This window comes from Carlito syrichta, unplaced genomic scaffold, assembly GCF_000164805.1.
Source record: "Carlito syrichta isolate Samal-C Ts95f unplaced genomic scaffold, Tarsius_syrichta-2.0.1 Scaffold301745, whole genome shotgun sequence".
Taxonomy (NCBI): Eukaryota; Metazoa; Chordata; class Mammalia; order Primates; family Tarsiidae; genus Carlito; species Carlito syrichta.
Window position 1 is genome coordinate 530,070 of NW_007245841.1, and position 16,906 is coordinate 546,975.

Genomic DNA, 16,906 nt, shown 5'->3' on the forward strand with positions numbered 1-16,906 from the left:
AGCCCAGCTTTTTGTGTGTGTGTGCCTGGCGGCGTAATTACTGATTTGATTCCAATCCATTATTTAGACAATTGAACCTACAATCTCGTCTTTAGTAAAATGAGGCGAAGTCAGATTTGATTACAGGTTCAGTCCCAGCGACAAGAGCTCGAAACCCGATGGGTTAATAACAGATCACGAGTAAATTATTCATGATTTTACGAGCTCTTTAGCTCCATTGAATCGGCCTAATTGAGAGGAAAAAAAAAAAAAAGAGGGGAGAGAAAGCCCGGGTCCTCCCCCTCCCCTCGGCCCCTCGCTCCTCCCCGGATCCGATTCTGGGGAATCTCGACCCGGCCCCGGGCACTGGGGGCGGGAGTGACGGAGTCTGGGGCGCCGGCCAAACCCGGGCCCCGCGGCCACCTCCCCTGCCGCCTCCCTTCCCCAGCGCAGCCCCTGCCCTCGACCCCGGCCAGTCTCGCCACCTCGGGCCGGCCCTTTCCCTTTTTCTCCACACCCCCGCCAGTAACGGCTTCGGAAAACGGTTCCCCTTCAGGGACCCCTTCTCCCGGAGCCCCGGGACTCCGCTCCATCGCCCGCGCCCGCCACCCCGCATTCCCCCCTGCTTCCGGGACTCGCTCTGCCCTCGGCTTTCCCCGTGTCTCTCCTAATTTCTCCCTTGTCTTTGTAGCTGTCTCTCTGGTTCTCCCCGGCTCCATAGCTTTATTTTCCCCCGTCTCTCCTCTTCTTTTTCCTGGCTATGTCCATCTTCCCTTCCTAGCCCCTCTCCTTTTTTTCTCTCTCCTTTCCGTCTTTCTGCCTCTGTCTCTTTCCTCTCTCTGCCCTTTCTGTTTCCCTCCCCCACACCCCCCCCCCCCACCTAAGCGACACTCAGGGCAAGTCTCTTGGGCCCACGGGGGCGCCGGGGTCCCCACGGAGCTCATTAACAGCAGCCAGGCCCAGACGGAGGCTGGGTGGAGGGATGGGCCCAGAGATCCCCCGTGGGGAGGCCTGCCCCACCCCCGGTGGAGCTGGGCACTGGGGGAGAGAAGAGGGGTTGCTCACCTCAGCGGGTTCAGTGCGGTCCCGCGGATAGAGCTGGAGTCATCCTCTGATCCTCTTTTAATGGCTGGGCCTCCCTCCTTCCCTCTGGGCGCTCTCTGTGGGAATGCAGCCCGACGGGGAGTAGGGGGCCTGGAAAGGGGCCCTACTCTGGAAAGGGGCTCTTAGGAGGTGTGGCCCCCAGCTAAGGGCACCAAGGTGAGGGGTAAGACCTGTATCTTGCAAATCCTTTCTGGGCAGGAGGAGGAGTAGGTCATCAGGAGAGCAAGAGGACTTCCGAGGTTGTTTTGCTGGATAAAATGCAGGACACCCAGTTAAACTGTCAATTTTGGGTAAATAGTGAATGCAATTTTAGGATAAAGGTATCCCATGCAATATTCAAATTGTAATAAACAAAGAATGATCTTAATGTTAATATGTCTCATGTAATATTTGAATTCTAGATAAACAACAAATTTTTAATATAGATGTGTCCTATGTAGTACTTGCATTTTAGGTAAATTGCAAATAAATTTTTAGTATAGGTATATCCCATGCAATATGTGGGACATATGCTAAAAAATATTTTCTGTTTATCTGAGATTCCTATTTAATTGGGCAACCTGTATTTTTATTTGCTAAATTTGGCAACTCTATTGTAGGTATGTGGCAAGGCACAAGATATTTTCCCAGATCCCCACTTTAGGGGGGCTAATGTTGTACCTTCTATGATGCTCTCCCCAAGGCAAGATCTTCCATGTGGGGTGACTTCTGATGTGATGAGGGGGTCTTAGGAGGGGTCCTGTATGTCCTCAGCAGCTGCCAGGCTGCTGAGCAACTTTCGGAGCTCAACCCAAGATTTTCACCCAAACTCCCCAGCCCCAATGCCATCCAGGCACTGGCAGCTTACAACCCCCCCCCCTCCCCCGTGAGGTCCTTTGTGGAAGGGACAGGCTCCCTCCTTCCTTTGTGGTGTAGTGGAAGGAAACAGGGAGGGCTGCAGTGTTGAATCTAGGCTCAGCCGGTACCAGTGGTGTGATCATGTGCAAGTGGCTTCATTTCCCTTAGGGTTCTATAGATTCCACATCTCTAAAATGGGCATTGTTGCTGCCATCTCTCAGAGCAATGATGTACAATGATGTATAAAGCCAAAGGCATACAATAGGTGTCTACTTCATGGTAATTTCTTCCTCCAGCTTCTTCCTCTTCCAGTTAGAACTCTGGCACTGTCTGTGAGACTGCTGCGGATGGCTTAACTTCTCTGAGCCTCATTTGCCCCATTTGTAAAGCCAGGGAAACAATCACCTCAGAGGGTAGTGGTGAGGATTAAACTGTGAAATGTAATTTAGACCTTCTGCTCAGTGTCAGAGGTACAGGGACTGTTCAGGACTTTAGGGTGTGGGAACCAATGAGGGCAAAATGAAAGTGAGTCTGTCAATCAGCAGATTCTAGGTGCTAGCCCCAGACACCACAAGGGGAGACGGGGGCGGGGGGGGGGGGCAGCATTCATCCTTAGAGCTCCTTGGGAAACAGGAAATGTGCAGGCCCAGAGACTTTGTGCTGCTGTGTCCAAAGTCAAGCGACTTCCTCTTTTGAACCTGTTTCAACAAATGTAAGAGAAGGGAAAATAATACCTGCTGCTCATGGGGTGTAAAGTCCTTTAGCACATCATCTGGAGTCCAGTCACCTGTCAACAAGTTGTAGCTGCTGCTGCTGCTGCTGCTGTTATTATTATTATTATAACACGATGGCTCAGAATGGTTTTTGGATGCTCCCAGAGCCGGAATTGATCCTGCAGTTCCTAGTTGAGTGATCCTGGGCAGATCCAGGCCTCAGTTTCTTCATCTATAAAATGGTGATAATGTCCCCAACTCAGGGTGGTGTAAACATGCTGCCTGTTTGAGGGTAGAGATATTTGGGAGCTGGTGGGGGGGTGTGGATTTAGCAAGGGGGTCAGGCGGGAAGTTCACCTACCACTTCTGCGTCTCCTTCCCAGCACTGAGCTGCAATGAGAACGACGCAGAGCACCTGGACCGTGACCAGCCGTACCCAAGCAGCCAGAAGACCAAGCGCATGCGCACTTCCTTCAAGCACCACCAGCTTCGGACCATGAAGTCTTACTTTGCCATTAACCACAACCCTGACGCCAAGGACTTGAAGCAGCTCGCGCAAAAGACGGGCCTCACCAAGCGGGTCCTCCAGGTCAGCTGGGGTTGGGGGTGGGAGTGCTGCCGCTGCTGCCACCAGAGCCTGGGTTGGAACCCTACACCCACCGTGGTCCTTGGAGAGACATCCCACCCTATGTCTGCTTTTCTGTGTTTCTTTCTCATTCTCTTCCTTCATCTGGGCAGTATCTCTCTGTGTTTCAGGTTTTTTTCTATCTTTACATCTTCTCTCTTTAGTTTTTGCCTGTGTGTGTGTTCCTCTATCCTCTTTACCTCTGTACTCAGTCTCTTTCTTGTAAACAATTCTTAGTTACTATTTATTGTCCAAGTGACACCAAAATATGTTGACATTGTAAAAGGTCAAACATTTCAGATAAATCCCGAGGCTCCCACTTGGCCCCTCATTCCAGGACATCCGCCCTGGGATGGGCCTGCTGTTAGCTCCTCCTTCTTCTCACTCACTCTAGTTTCTTCCATTTTTCTCTCTGACTCTGTCTCACTCCTCTCTTCTCTCTCTTTCTTTCTTCTGGCATGTCTCTAGATTTACCTTCTATCTCCCAGACTCTCCTGGAAGCAAGATCTGGTGGTGGTGGTGGTGGTGGTGGTGGTGGTGGTGGTGGTGGTGGAATGTGTGTGCAGAGTCCCTGGGAGGTCAAGGGTGGGGGGCTCAGCTGGTTGGCTCTGCCATAGGGCATTGGGGGAAGTGGCTGGGTGCCTGTGATACTGAGTGGGTTGTACTTGTATGTGACGGTGCTTTTTTGATAGAGGATCCAGGACTTTCGTGAGATATCTATGACCCCAGAGATGTTAAGAACGGTTGTCTGGATAGGAGGGGATCCCAGGTTCCTGCATGATTCAAACTTGTGGCAGAGCCTTGGGCCAACAGTTCTTAACTCTCCAGCTCTTCCTCTTCCTCATTTCACAGTGTCAGGGAAGTCACTTAGCTCTTTGATCTTCAGCTTCCTCATACATGAAATGGACACAAGAAATTATGCCACAGGATTATCAAAGGAACCGTTGAAATGATGTGTCTATGACAGTGCCTGGCACTTAACTGCTCAGTGGATAGTAGCTAAGAATAACCATAAGTAGATTAAATAGCTGGCATTCATTAACTAGTATGAACAATTATTCTGGTTGCTGGACTCAGTTTCTCCATCCGTACAAAGATAAAGCAGGAGAATACTCCCTTTGTAGCAAGTTTAACCAATTTACTCTTCAGGAAGCATGGTTATAGTGACAGTGATGCACATTTTTAGGTAAGATAACCTAGGGATGAAGTGACCCGACACGACCTCACAACAGAACTGGGGGGGGGATGAGACTCGTTTAGGTCAGTCTGACCCACCCTCCAGCTCCATGTCTCAGGAACTGAGCGGGCGGCGGTGCCTCCCTAAGAAAGTTCCTGTGAACCGTGAATAAGGAAAAAGAAAGGAAAAACTGTCCTGGGGCGAGTTGCAACAGTGACGCGGGCGCTGATGCCCAGGGAGCCGGGAATCCGGGCCGCGGCAGCCTTAGCCCCGCTGTGCAGCCCCGCCGGCTGGGGCAGCGCGGGTGGCTCCCGTCCGCCTGGACCCGGTGACGTAACAGGGCGGCGAGGCCCGGCCAATTGTGCGCCCATGCGCCTCCGCGGGCACCCCTCCCGCCTGGAGCCAAGGCTGCTCTCCCCACTTGCCTGGGCTCTCGAGGAGTCGCAGACGTTCCTGCTCCTGGAAAGTCTCGGGTCCTCTGGTCTGTTTCCTTCGGACTTCATCTTCTTGGGGTTAGGTCGGGGACTGTCCTTGACGCCTTCTCCCTTCAGCCCTGTTCGGACGACTCGGGGTGCCGCCCCTTCTTTGGTTAGTAGAACACTCTGTTCCTCCACCTACAAGAGGCCCTGTGGAGTGGGGTGATGGAGCTGGGGGGGGGCAGCGAGGGAGGGTGGTGGTTCAGAGGCGAGGAGCGGGCAGAGGCTTGACAGCTGGGTTCAGGAAGACCTTGGCTGGGTTCATTGGCTGTGTCTTGGACAAACTAGTTAACCTCTCTGAGCCATAGATGTCTCATCTGTAAAAAGGGCATCAATTATCCAGGTTAACTGAAATAAATTAAATAAGATAAGAAGTAAATACCTGTAGTTGAGTTTGAACAATCAGTGAGGTACCAGCCTCTGCCAGCCTTGGTGAGGCGGGAAGTTTGGTTACCTGACTTAGGAGCAAAGCAGATTTCCCGGATAGCGATCTCTTGTTCCTTCATCTGACTAAATATCTGTTGGCATCAGGCCCTGGGGACACAGAGATGACTGGACCATAGTCCTGGCCCTGAAGAAATTCACCTGCTAAGGTACAGAGACAGACTCACCAGCTGGGGAGGTACTGTGGGAGGTTAGAGGAGGAACCAGGCCTCACAACCTCCAGGCATCACAACCTCCCTCCCCTAACTGTCCAGATGAGAACACTGAGATGACCAGATGACTTCCGCTGCCCAGAGTCACACTTTGCTAGCAAGTTGCAGGGCTGGATCCAAATTCTGGCTTGTCTGATCGTTGGATGTCATTCCTTCTCCTATGAGCCAACCCAACACTGGCTGTCTCTGAGTGTGAATATCAATTAGGGTCTGTGTATTGGGTCTGGGGCACTGTTCTTTCTTCTTCCCAGTCCCTCAGATCTCCTGCACAAATCTTTAATATTCCCTAAGTGCTCATGATTATGCAGCAGTTTATAAAGTGTTATCTTTCCAGCCACTTAACTATCCCTTAATATTTTTCTGCCCATTTTACAGACGAGAAGCTTAACTCTAGTGAGATGAAGTGATTTGCTCCTGGTTACAGGAGCCAGGCATTGGCAGGGTGGGGCTTTCTCCTAAGTGCCCTGCCTGCTGACGGGACATCTGGAGGATGTGGAATGGGAGCAGTTTTGGGGAGTATGGCTTTGGAAAGTAACAGGCTGGTTCCATCCTCTCTGGCTTACTAGCAGTGTAATTTGGATGCTTTAATTTCTCCTTTCTGAGCTTGATTTCTCATCTGTGAAGTGGGGATGATAATAAATCCTACCTTGAGGATTTCTGAAGATTGAGACATGAATGAGAAGACTCTAGCATGGTGCCTGCTGGTACACAGTGGGTGTCCATTAAACAGTCCCTAATCACTTGTCTACACCAGCAGGATGGTACTAGGCCTCAGGTGCCTCCTGCAGGTTCTCCCTGCAGAGTCACGGCCCATCTCAATCCCTCAGAGAGGCTGCATGGCAGGCCCAGGATTTTGGAGGTGGGTGATGTAGAGTATGTGTATGTGTGCGTGCATGGAGATGGAGGTGTTCTAGGCTGTTACTGAACTAGCATGATAGGCCTGGGATGCAGTGTCCCTGCTGGAATTTGGAGTCAGCAGATATGAGGCCCATACTCAGCTCTCCTACCTATTCACTGAATGATCCTGGAGTCAGTGACTTCATCTCTGTGAGCCTTAGTGGCAATAATACTGATCTTACTGAGTGGTTGCAAGGAGTAGGTGAGATGGCACAAAGCGTGATTTACAGCGTGTATGTTTGGGGCTGAGTGCTTGCTGATCTCACACACATACTCATGCAGCACAATTCAGTCTGCCAACCTCTCTTGCACACATTTTAAAAATGTGATGACCTTCATTTTGCAGATGAGGAAGCTGAGGTTCCACGAGTCTAGGATCCTGGCCCTGAGTCTCACGGCTAGCAAGTGATGAAACCAGGAGTCAAACCCAGATTGGTCTGATTCCAAAGCTCTTTGCAGTGTTACATGTAGGAATTGTGGCTTTCTCCCTTGGATCTAGCTGCAGATTCCAAAGGGAGAGAAGGGAAGGTGTAGGTCATAGACACCATGTCTTGCTAGGAAAGCAGAAACCTGTCTTAGAGCTCTCTTGCATAAAAGGGGCTCAAAGGTGTTGTCAACAACAGTGTGAAAACTCACTCTCCTTCAGTGGGCAAGGTGACTGAAAGACAGAAAGGCCCCTTGGACAAAGGTCCCTTAAGACTTTAAACCTTGCAAATCATGAAGCTGATTCCTCAGCACATAAAAACTTCTCTGAGTGGCCTCTCTTCCTTCTTGTGGAAGGGCCAGGAAGGCAGAATTCTAGGATGCTCTAGGCTTGGGGTAGGGGGTGGGGCTGAGTTAGTTGATTTGGGTAGTTGAAGGTCTTCTTAGGGCCTCCTGGTGTGACTTTGGAAGAAAATACCTTTTACCTACCACCAAGAGTTTAAAAAACATTCTTCAGTTAACCAGTTAGTTGTTATTAAGCTGTGTGAGCATCCGGGAGCCAAGAACTCTAGCTTTCCTCCGTTCACTCACTTATTCAACAAATACACTGACCTGCTGTATGCTGGGAGGGGTGTGGGGCACTGAGGACTCAGTGGTGAACAAGACAGTGAACAAGGCCTCACTGGAACATGCAGTCCAGAGGGCGTATGAAACAAGGTGTGGGATAAATACTTAGCATGCTTGGGAAATACTAAAGATTGACCATGTCTTTCTTTTGGAGATCAGAACATATTAGCATTAATATAGGCATTGACAAAATCTTGAACAGACTCAACTTTGTCTAATCTAACATTTCCCAAATTTCATTTGGCCATAGAAGTCTCATTTAACTCATGGAAAAAAAAAATTAGAGAAGTATTAGGAAGGAAGAATACAGGGTACAATAAGAATATGTAACACAAGGACTTGACCTGCTGAAGGAGGTAGTCCTGGAAAGCTTCCCTGAGGAGGAGGTGAGGTTTTAACTAGGGCAAGCCACTTCATTTCTTTGAGCCTCAGTTCCCCACCTATAAGATGGTCATTGTGCTGTGGTATCTATCTAGCCACGGATGGAGTTTCCCAGATGATTTGGCTTGAACCTTTCATTTCATAGGAGAGAAACTGAGGTCCGGAGAGGTGGAGTGACTCTTGCAAAGCCCCACAGCAAAGTAGTTATAGGCCTGGGGCTGGTACCAATTTCTGATTTCCAGTTCAGTGCTTATTATTTTGGGTTCTTTTGCTTTAAAATTTTGTGAAATTATAGAACCACCACATAGACAGCTTAGAAAAATAGGGGGAAAACCCATAGAAGAACACAGGATCCTGATAATTCAAGTGTTTAGTTTAAGTAGTGGTTAAGGGCAAAGATCCAGCCTGCCAGGATTTGCATCTCATTCCTCCTCTTACTGGCTGTGCCTCAATCTCTGTACCTGTAGACTGGTAATAACATTAGTGTCTACCTCACATGGTTGTTAGGACTAAATGAGTTAACATGCCAAACGCGTAGAACTTTGCTTGAAAAATGCCAGGCACTTAGTGAGTGAATAGCATTCATCATCATTATTTTCTTTATGAAGCTGGAATACTAGAGAACATAATTCTTGTCCTTTTTTTTTTTACACAGCAGTCATCATAGGACATTTTCCCTGTGGCTTTGTGGAGTGGCTGTGTCATGACTTCCATTTGCCTCATCTGGGTGGACACTTTGGATGCAGCCATTAGTTTGATGTTATAAAAAAAAATGCCTTGATGGACATCTTTGGGCATGAAGCTTTCATCTTTTGGCTGGTTTCCTTAGTGTCCCGGAAGGGGATTTGCTGGGACAAAGTGGGTTTTCCACTGGCCCTCCTAGCCTTTTAATGAAAGAATTCTGGGGGAAGAGGTTTGGGAGGCAAAACACAGCTTGCAGGGCCAATTGGTGCCTAAGGAGGGGGAAGAAGCCATGTGCGCCTCTTTATCCACCTGGGACCAATTGGGGATCAACTGTGTGCTAGATGAGGCCCTCCTCGACTGGCATTAGTTGTATTCTGATGATTGTATGCCTGAACTTGGCCTTGTTTTCCCAGATATACAGCTCCATGGCACTTGAGACAAATGAGAGAGGGCTGTCAGTTTAAGGACTATGGGTGGGTGGGGCAGATCATGTGGTATAGTCTAATCCTCTGGTTGTACAAGTGGGGAAACTAAGGCAGGCCCAGAGGTAAGGGACGAACCCAAAGTCACTTGGCTAGTTGTTGGCAGAACCAGGACTGGAATCTATATCCAGTGCTCTTCACACTGCACCATTCTTGCTTCTCTGTTTATTCACTGATTCATTTTTTCATTTATTCTCTCATTCATTTGCTTGCTACCTCATTCAGGATCGTGTGGTAGGAACAGAATGGACCTTTTATGGCAAACAGTCCTGGATTCCAATCTTAGTTTGTCCTGTGTAATCTTCAACAAGAGACTTTACTTCTCTGGCTTTTTAATCTATCCATTGGGGATAATAACCTGCCTACTTGGCTTATCATGGGAATAACCTTTGATAGTGTGTGTTGGAGGGTGGTATGGTGCTTGGCACAGAGTATGAGGTACATACATGTCAGCTGTTACTAGTAACACACATTACTAATTCTTAATCTTTGCCAGTCTCTGTAATATCCCTGGGGACATGAAGATTGTGTCCCTGTCCCTGTCAACCTCACAGGAGGGGACTTTCTGAAATAACTGGGAGAGAATTCTGGTGAAGCCCTGCCTTGAGGTGAAAAATAAGCCCAACACACAACACCAGGGTGGCCTGGTTTTTAGTTAAGTGATTGAATTTTCATCTACCAGATTTCCAGTGCCTCAGTAAAGCTGAGAAGGCAGTTGTGGAAGATGGTGTCATTGTTTACCAACCCACTGTTAGGGGCAACGCGTGAGAAATAGCAAACAGCCGGCAGCTAACCGGTTCCAGCCCTGCCTGAGGTCTCAGAGCCCTGGACGGATGAGCAAATGAGCAAGAGCAAAGCTCCACCCCCGGGGCTCCAGCTACTGCTTGGAGAGTCAGGCCAGCGGCTCACGGGTCACACACATGCAAGCCAGGATGGTGCGTGGGGGTGACACCAAGGCTCTGCCTTCTCATCCCTGACCTGCGTGCGACTTTGGGGAAGTCACTTCCTCTCTGAGGGCCTCTGGGGGCTTTCTCCATGCATTTTCTCCGTCAGCCATTCCCTAGGCCACAGGAACATAGTCACCCCAGCAGATTTCTGCTTGTGGGGCAGGGAAGGACATCTCAACCCCAACAAGAGTGTGTTGAGGGTAGTCTTAGGAGCACTGCACTTATTATTTGCAAGCCCCCAAAAGAGGTGATGGGCTTCCTTCGGGCAGAGAGCCAGGGAAAATGTGCTTTCTTCCTGGGCAGATCCAGCATACTGAGGAGAGAGCTTTGTTTCCCCACTTTACAGAGTCTGTATCTCCCTCCTTACTCCAGGACTCTCTCGGATGTGCTTTTAATTGAGCTCAAATTGTGTCAGGCCACCAGAAAGGGGGGTTTGAGGCCATAGGCCCCTGCAGCTGGGGTGGTCCTGAGGGGAGGGAGAGGCTGGGAGTTGGCCCTTCCCAACCCTGCCTGAGACACTGAGAAGACAGGCAGATGTAGGCACATCTGGAAATATACAACTGGACACCCCAGAATCTGTAGAATTCCCCAAGGCCCTTTGTTTTATGGGGAGGCTTCTGGCGGGTATTTTTCTCATGCAAAGGGAAGTGAAGGGGCCCTGCCTTTCAAGCTCTTTTCTTTGGGAGGTACAACCTCCCCCCCACACACACACACAGTGGCCTGGATTTTCTGGGCCTCTCCCAAATTACGACGTGGACTTCTGGGTACAGCAGTTAGATGTGCAGGCATACTTGGGCCAACTGTGTAGATGGGTTTCTATGTGTGTTTTCCTGAATGTGTGCAGGGTGTGTTTGAAGTTATGGGCATGGATGTGTGCCCCTGTCTGTGCCCAAGGAAAAATGAAAGTAAACCTATATTCTCTCGCTTTGACATTCTTTTTACAAGTTCAGTTCCAACTCTGCACCCCTTCTCTCCCCACCATAAATGGATGTGAAGATGTGGCAGATTGAGAGAGGGAATCTGCATGTTGCAACCTCCCTAGCTCACTTTCATTTGGCAACTGTTCCTACTCTGCCCACCTCTGTCCTGAGATCTGAGACCCAGTGGCCTGGAATGCCTGGTGGTGTCTCCTGTTGATGGTGGGGCGTAGCATCAGTGTCATTGTTCCTTTTAGTAATTCACTGTTATTGTCTGATTCCCATGTGTTCTTTATACCATTCTAGTATTTCCCAGACTTACGACCATGAAGCACTTAAGAAATTGTACCAACAAGAACTTGTGGGATCTATTGTCTGCTGAAAGGCAACTACCAAAATAGTATCTCAAACAACCATTATGAAAAATGATCAAGATTTGAATGGTGTGTGTTTGGTGTGCCTGCTAGAAATGCAGCATGAGCCACACAAATTTTACATTTTAAATTTTGGCCAGGTGCGGTGACTTATGCCTATAATTCCAGCACTTCAGGAGTCTGAGGTGGGAGGATTGCTTGAGCCCTGGAGTTTGAGAACAACCTGGGCAATATAGTGAGACCTCATCTCTACAAAAAAATTTTAAAAATTAGCCAGGCATGGCGGCATGTGCCTGTAGTCCCAGCTACTCGGGAGGCTGAGGCAGAAGGATCACCTGAGCCCAGGATGTCAAGGATGTGGTAAGCCATGATCATGCCACTGCATTCCAGCCTGGGTGACAGTAAGACCCTGACTCAAAAAAAATTTTTTTCTAATAGCCACATTGAAGAAGTAAAAATAAACTGGTAGAATTAATTTGAATAATGTATTTTGTTTAACCCAAAATGACCAAACTATTATCATTTCAGCATGTAGTCAGGATAAAAATGATTACTGAAACATTCCACTTTTTTCCTTCCTACTCCCTCAGATGTGTCCTGTGTTTTCACCTGCGGACTTGTGCCATTTCATGTGCTCAGAAGCCATATGTGGCCAGTGACTGTGATATTGCAGAGTACAGCTCGTTTCTGGAAACTTTTATCAGAAAGAGAAGCCTATTCATTGTCCATTAGAGCGAGTGACATTTTTCTTTTCTTTCTTTTTTTAATTTATTTTTTGAGTTGAAGTCTCACTCTGTCACCCAGGCTGGAGTGCAGTGGCATGCTGACGGCCACCCCAACTTCGACCTGCTGGGCTCATGTGATTCTTCCATCTCAGCCTTCCAAGTAGCTGGAACCACAGGCACGCGCCACCACGCCCAGCTCATTTTTTACAATCATCATTGAGCCAAGGTCTAGCCAAGTTGCCCAGGCTGACCTCAAACTCATGGGCTCAGGCAATCCTCTTGCCTCCACCTCCCAAAGTGCTGGGTTTCCAGGTGTGAGCCACCGATCCTGACTCTTTTATTAAGAGCAAAATATTGCCAGCCTGACTTTTGAACCCTTTTGGCAAAACGCGGATTAGCACCTCCCCAAAACAGCCGAGGCCCCAAATTAAGCAGTCGGCTAAATGCTCTGCATGCCTTCCCTTAACCAGCCCTTCCCTGTCATCCCCCGCAGGTCTGGTTCCAGAATGCCCGAGCCAAGTTCAGGCGCAACCTCTTACGGCAGGAAAACACGGGCGTGGACAAGTCGACAGACGCGGCACTGCAGACGGGGACGCCGTCGGGCCCGGCCTCGGAGCTCTCCAACGCCTCGCTCAGCCCCTCTAGCACGCCCACCACCCTCACAGACTTGACTAGCCCCACCCTGCCAACTGTGACGTCCGTCTTAACTTCTGTGCCTGGCAACCTGGAGGGCCACGAGCCTCACAGCCCCTCACAAACGACTCTTACCAACCTTTTCTAATGACTCGTGTCCCCTTCCCCAGCCCCACGATTTCTTTAAAAAAGAAATTATCTTTAGTTGAATTCCAAGTGTATTTTAAAATAGAGGCTTTGAGCAACTAACTAACCACATTTTAGGATCTCGCCTGGAAACAGAGAAAAAAAGAATTGTGCACCCGGCTAACGCAGTGGTGTGGACTGAGGAATTACTTGGAAGATCTATCTGCAACACAACATTTGTGTCACTGTACAGTTTTGTGGACTGAGCGAGGAAAAACAACAAATAATTTAAGTTGGCTAGAGCTTCTGTATTTTCAAAGACTGCCACGTGCCTTAGGAATACTGTTTTATCTCCATACTTTGGATGACTTGTTCATTTTTCTCTCCCTCTTTTTCTCTCTGTATATTTATGACCAGAGCAAAAATGTAAAAAACAAAAAACAACAAAAAAAGTTTGTTACTTTGAATAGTCCTAAAAAGAAAAAAAAGAAAAAAGAAAAAAAAAAAAGGAAAAATCAAACCCCCTCCAACGGTCGCTTTGTTGTTTTAGAATTTTAAGGTGGAAGTCTGTTCGAATATCAGAATTTGTAAAATCTAACCAGTAATAAAACCACTTATCGAAACTACTTGGTGCTGCTGCCATTAAGCTGGGTGTGAAAACCACAGGACTTGAGAATTTTACTGAAGTCCAGAGATAAATTTCAGAGTCTTCAGATATTCTTGGGACCCACTCTTTCTTTTTATTTATTTATTTATTTATTTATTTATTTATTTATTTATTTTTATTTTTTATTTTTTGAGTTGGAGTCTCACTCTGTCGCCCAGACTAGAGTGCAGTGGCACACTCCCGACCACCGCAGCCTCAACCTGCTGGGCTCCGGCGATCTTTCCACCTCAGCCTTCCAAGTAGCTGGAACTACAGGCACACGCTATCACGCCCGGCAAATTTTTTTGATTTATTGTAGAGATGAAGTCCCGCCAATTTGCCCAGGCAGGTCTCGAACCTACGGGCTCAGGCAATCCACTCACCTCAGCCTCCCAAAGTGCTGGGATTACAGGCTGAGCAACTGAGCCCAGCTCTTTCATGTGGGACTTTGGACTGGTTGTTGAGACCCAGAGATAGAAATATAGTCCTGCCCTCAAGGAGTTCAGTGTGGTGACAGACTAACTAGCTCATCTTAACAGGGTGTGATATGTCTTAAGTGGAAGACATATTAACAAAGTACCATTCATTCATTTTTTTTTGAGAAAGCAGGACTTATTAAGAGGACAGAAAAGCTCCCATGGTGGGAGGGTACCTGAGGGGGTTGCCCCATTCATTCTTTCAAGCATTTAATGAGCATGCCCTGCTATATACGTGTGGTACAGAGGTCAAAGGCCCTCACACCCAGCTTGTCTGCTCCTGGTTGGGCTGGAAGGCATGCCAGGTGACGAGGGAAGCCTCCTAAAAACCTGCAGCTTTTCCCTAAGAGAAATGAACGCTGGATCCAAAGGGCAGCTTAAGCTTCAGCTTTCCTAATGACACAAAATTTAAAAATCTCCCATGAGGGCCAAAGCAAATGAATGCGATTCCTTTACTAAAGCTTCAGGGAACCTCAGAAACCCAGAGAGGATAGAGGTTTAGAGCCAGGCAGAATGAGGTTGGAGTTCTTGCTGTTGAATAGCGTGAGCTGAGGGGAGTCGTTTCACTCCTCTGGGCCTCAGTTTCCTCAGGTGCAAGATGAAGATAATGACCTTCACAAGGAAGTTGTTGTGGGACAATGTGAGATGTGTTATAGGGCCCCAGAGAAGGCCTGGAATGTAGGAGGGACTCCATGCATCTTGTTGAATGACAGACAGGTGACATGTGAGGACCTTGCAGGTGGCGAGCAGGAATGTGTGTATCCAGGCATCTGGCATTGCTGAATGAACCAAGCAGGTGTGGTGTCTATCCACTGGACATTGTGCACTCCTCATTTCTTGCTCTGAGAGTCCTGCTTCAGAGTACTCTGTTAGAGGCTTCATTGTATGCCTGTGGTTACCAAAATGCTCCCCAGTGGCCCACCAATCTGAAATCCATAGGGAAGATCATGGTCACCTTGAAGAGAAAACAACCAGGTAAGATTGAGCAGAGGAACAATCCAGTCCAGGACTAGGGTCTCTCTTTCCTTCTCTCTCTGCCATCATGGTTGGGACAGGGTGGAAGGAGGGAGCGGACAGAGAAGTGTGCTGAGGGAGCTTCAAGCCTTGACTGATTCACTTTCTGAAATCCCAAAGCACATGTGCCTGCACTTACACACACACGCATACACCACTGTAATCATTGCTATTTAAGCCCAATACTTTTTGGGCAAACTTTTATATTGACCTATCATGTGCACACATCCAAAACGAACAGCTTGGTTAATGTTTTTCAAATGAACACACCCATGTAACTACAGCCCAAATCAAGGTATAGAACATTTTCAGCACCCAGAAATCTCCCTTGGGCCCCTCCCTGCCAATCTCTCTCAAGATTGCTTCTATTTTTAATCTGTTTTTGATCAGAACATTTTTGCTGAATGAATTCAGGAACTTGGCAAGAGTAGCCAACCTGCAGCTAGTGGCGGGGAGCCAGGATTTGAACCAGGTCTGTCTGCCACCAGACACCATGCTCTCATTCTCAAGTGGACACATACATCTATCGTCACATTTTTAAGCAAGGGGGTTAAGAACTTCAACTTCTCTAACTATCAAGTGGGGTCATGGAATCTGTTTCTCACTGAATCTGTTTCTCACATGAGAGAATGCAAGCAGAGGGTCTGGCTGTGAACAGACTCACAGACACACCATGATGCCAGTTACCCTAGCGACTCTTACATGTGTTCACAGACCCTCATGGATGGATAGACCCACAGGCTAAGGTCCTCACGCCCAGACAGCACCACACAAAGACACACACACTCACACACACAAACACACACTCACTGACAGACAAAAACAGGCCCAGAGGCTCACAGATCTACCTAGACAGACATGCAGACCACCCCACACAGGGAGACCCACACACAAACCCAGACGTGTACACATGCAAATGTTTGCCGGCACCTAGACGCCCCCACGTAGCCTGGCTATGCCCCTTGCTCAGGCCCGGACAGAGCCGAGACTGATCCCTATCTCGTCTATCAGCACTGCCACCCAGATGGAGAGGGCCCTGGAATGATGCCCAGGGGTCCCCACCCCCTGAGCATGTTTAGAAGCCAGGGTTGCTGCTGGGCCAGGGATGGGGATGCTAAGGAGGAGGCACTATTTTCCTCAGGCTCAGACTGAGCACACCCCCGCCACACACAGACTCAGAAAGACAGAGTGGGGGAAAGGCAGGGAAAGATACAGGGACAGAGACTAGGAGACAGAAAGAGACAGTGACAAAGTTACACAAAGAGACAGAGACAGAGAGACAAACAGAAAGACAGTAGAGGGCAATCCCTTCAGGTCCCCTCCCATTTGTGGGAGCTTTTCAGTCCTCTCAATAAATCCTGCTTTAAAAAAAGAAAGAAAGATAATAGACACAGAGATGGGGAGAGAATAGAGTCAGAGAGGTAGTGACAAGGCAGAGACACAGACACATGGAGAAAGAGATACATGAGAGAGAGAGAGAGAGAGAGAGAGAGAGAGAGAGAGAGAGAGAGAGAGAGAGAGAGACTGAGAAGGGAAGACTCAAAGATAAAGGAAGACCCTGGGACAGACTTAGAGGCTATGAGACACCAAGACCCGGAGTCAGTGGAGAAGCAGAGCTAGTCCCTCGAGGCTGGTGCAGAAGACACTGCAGGAGGGAGGAATCCAGGGACAGATTTAATGCTAGATGGGCAAAGGAGGCAGGCATGGTGGGGCAGGGCCTGAGGAGGGGCTGAGGTCCACACTGTGAGCTCTGCCCACCAGGGGGGCAGCAAGGGAGAAGGCGCTGTCTCCACTGCCACCTGAAGCTCTGGGGATCTCTCCAAACCTCCCTGCAGGCTGACTACAGTGGGCCTCAAGGGGCCATCGAGCCCTCTGTCGCCATGGGGAGTTTCCTTGTTCTTGAGACCCACACCCAGGCCTGGCACTAGGCAGTCTTCAGGGACAATTCTTTTTCTCCAGAGACAGAAGGTTCTGTGGCGGATGGAAC

The 16,906-nt window shown here is 48.7% G+C and overlaps 1 protein-coding gene across 1 annotated transcript in view; it reads left to right on the forward strand.

The window, feature by feature from the left end:
• The window catches only part of LOC103257448 (LIM/homeobox protein Lhx2), an 18,917-nt gene extending 5,508 nt beyond the window's left edge, over positions 1-13,409 (forward strand). The window contains exons 6-7 of the mRNA XM_021710952.1: positions 3,017-3,222; positions 12,518-13,409. Coding sequence (XP_021566627.1) covers positions 3,017-3,222; positions 12,518-12,805 — 494 coding nt within the window. The 3' untranslated portion in view covers positions 12,806-13,409. The remainder of the gene's footprint in view (positions 1-3,016; positions 3,223-12,517) is intronic.
• Positions 13,410-16,906: the final 3,497 nt, after the last annotated feature.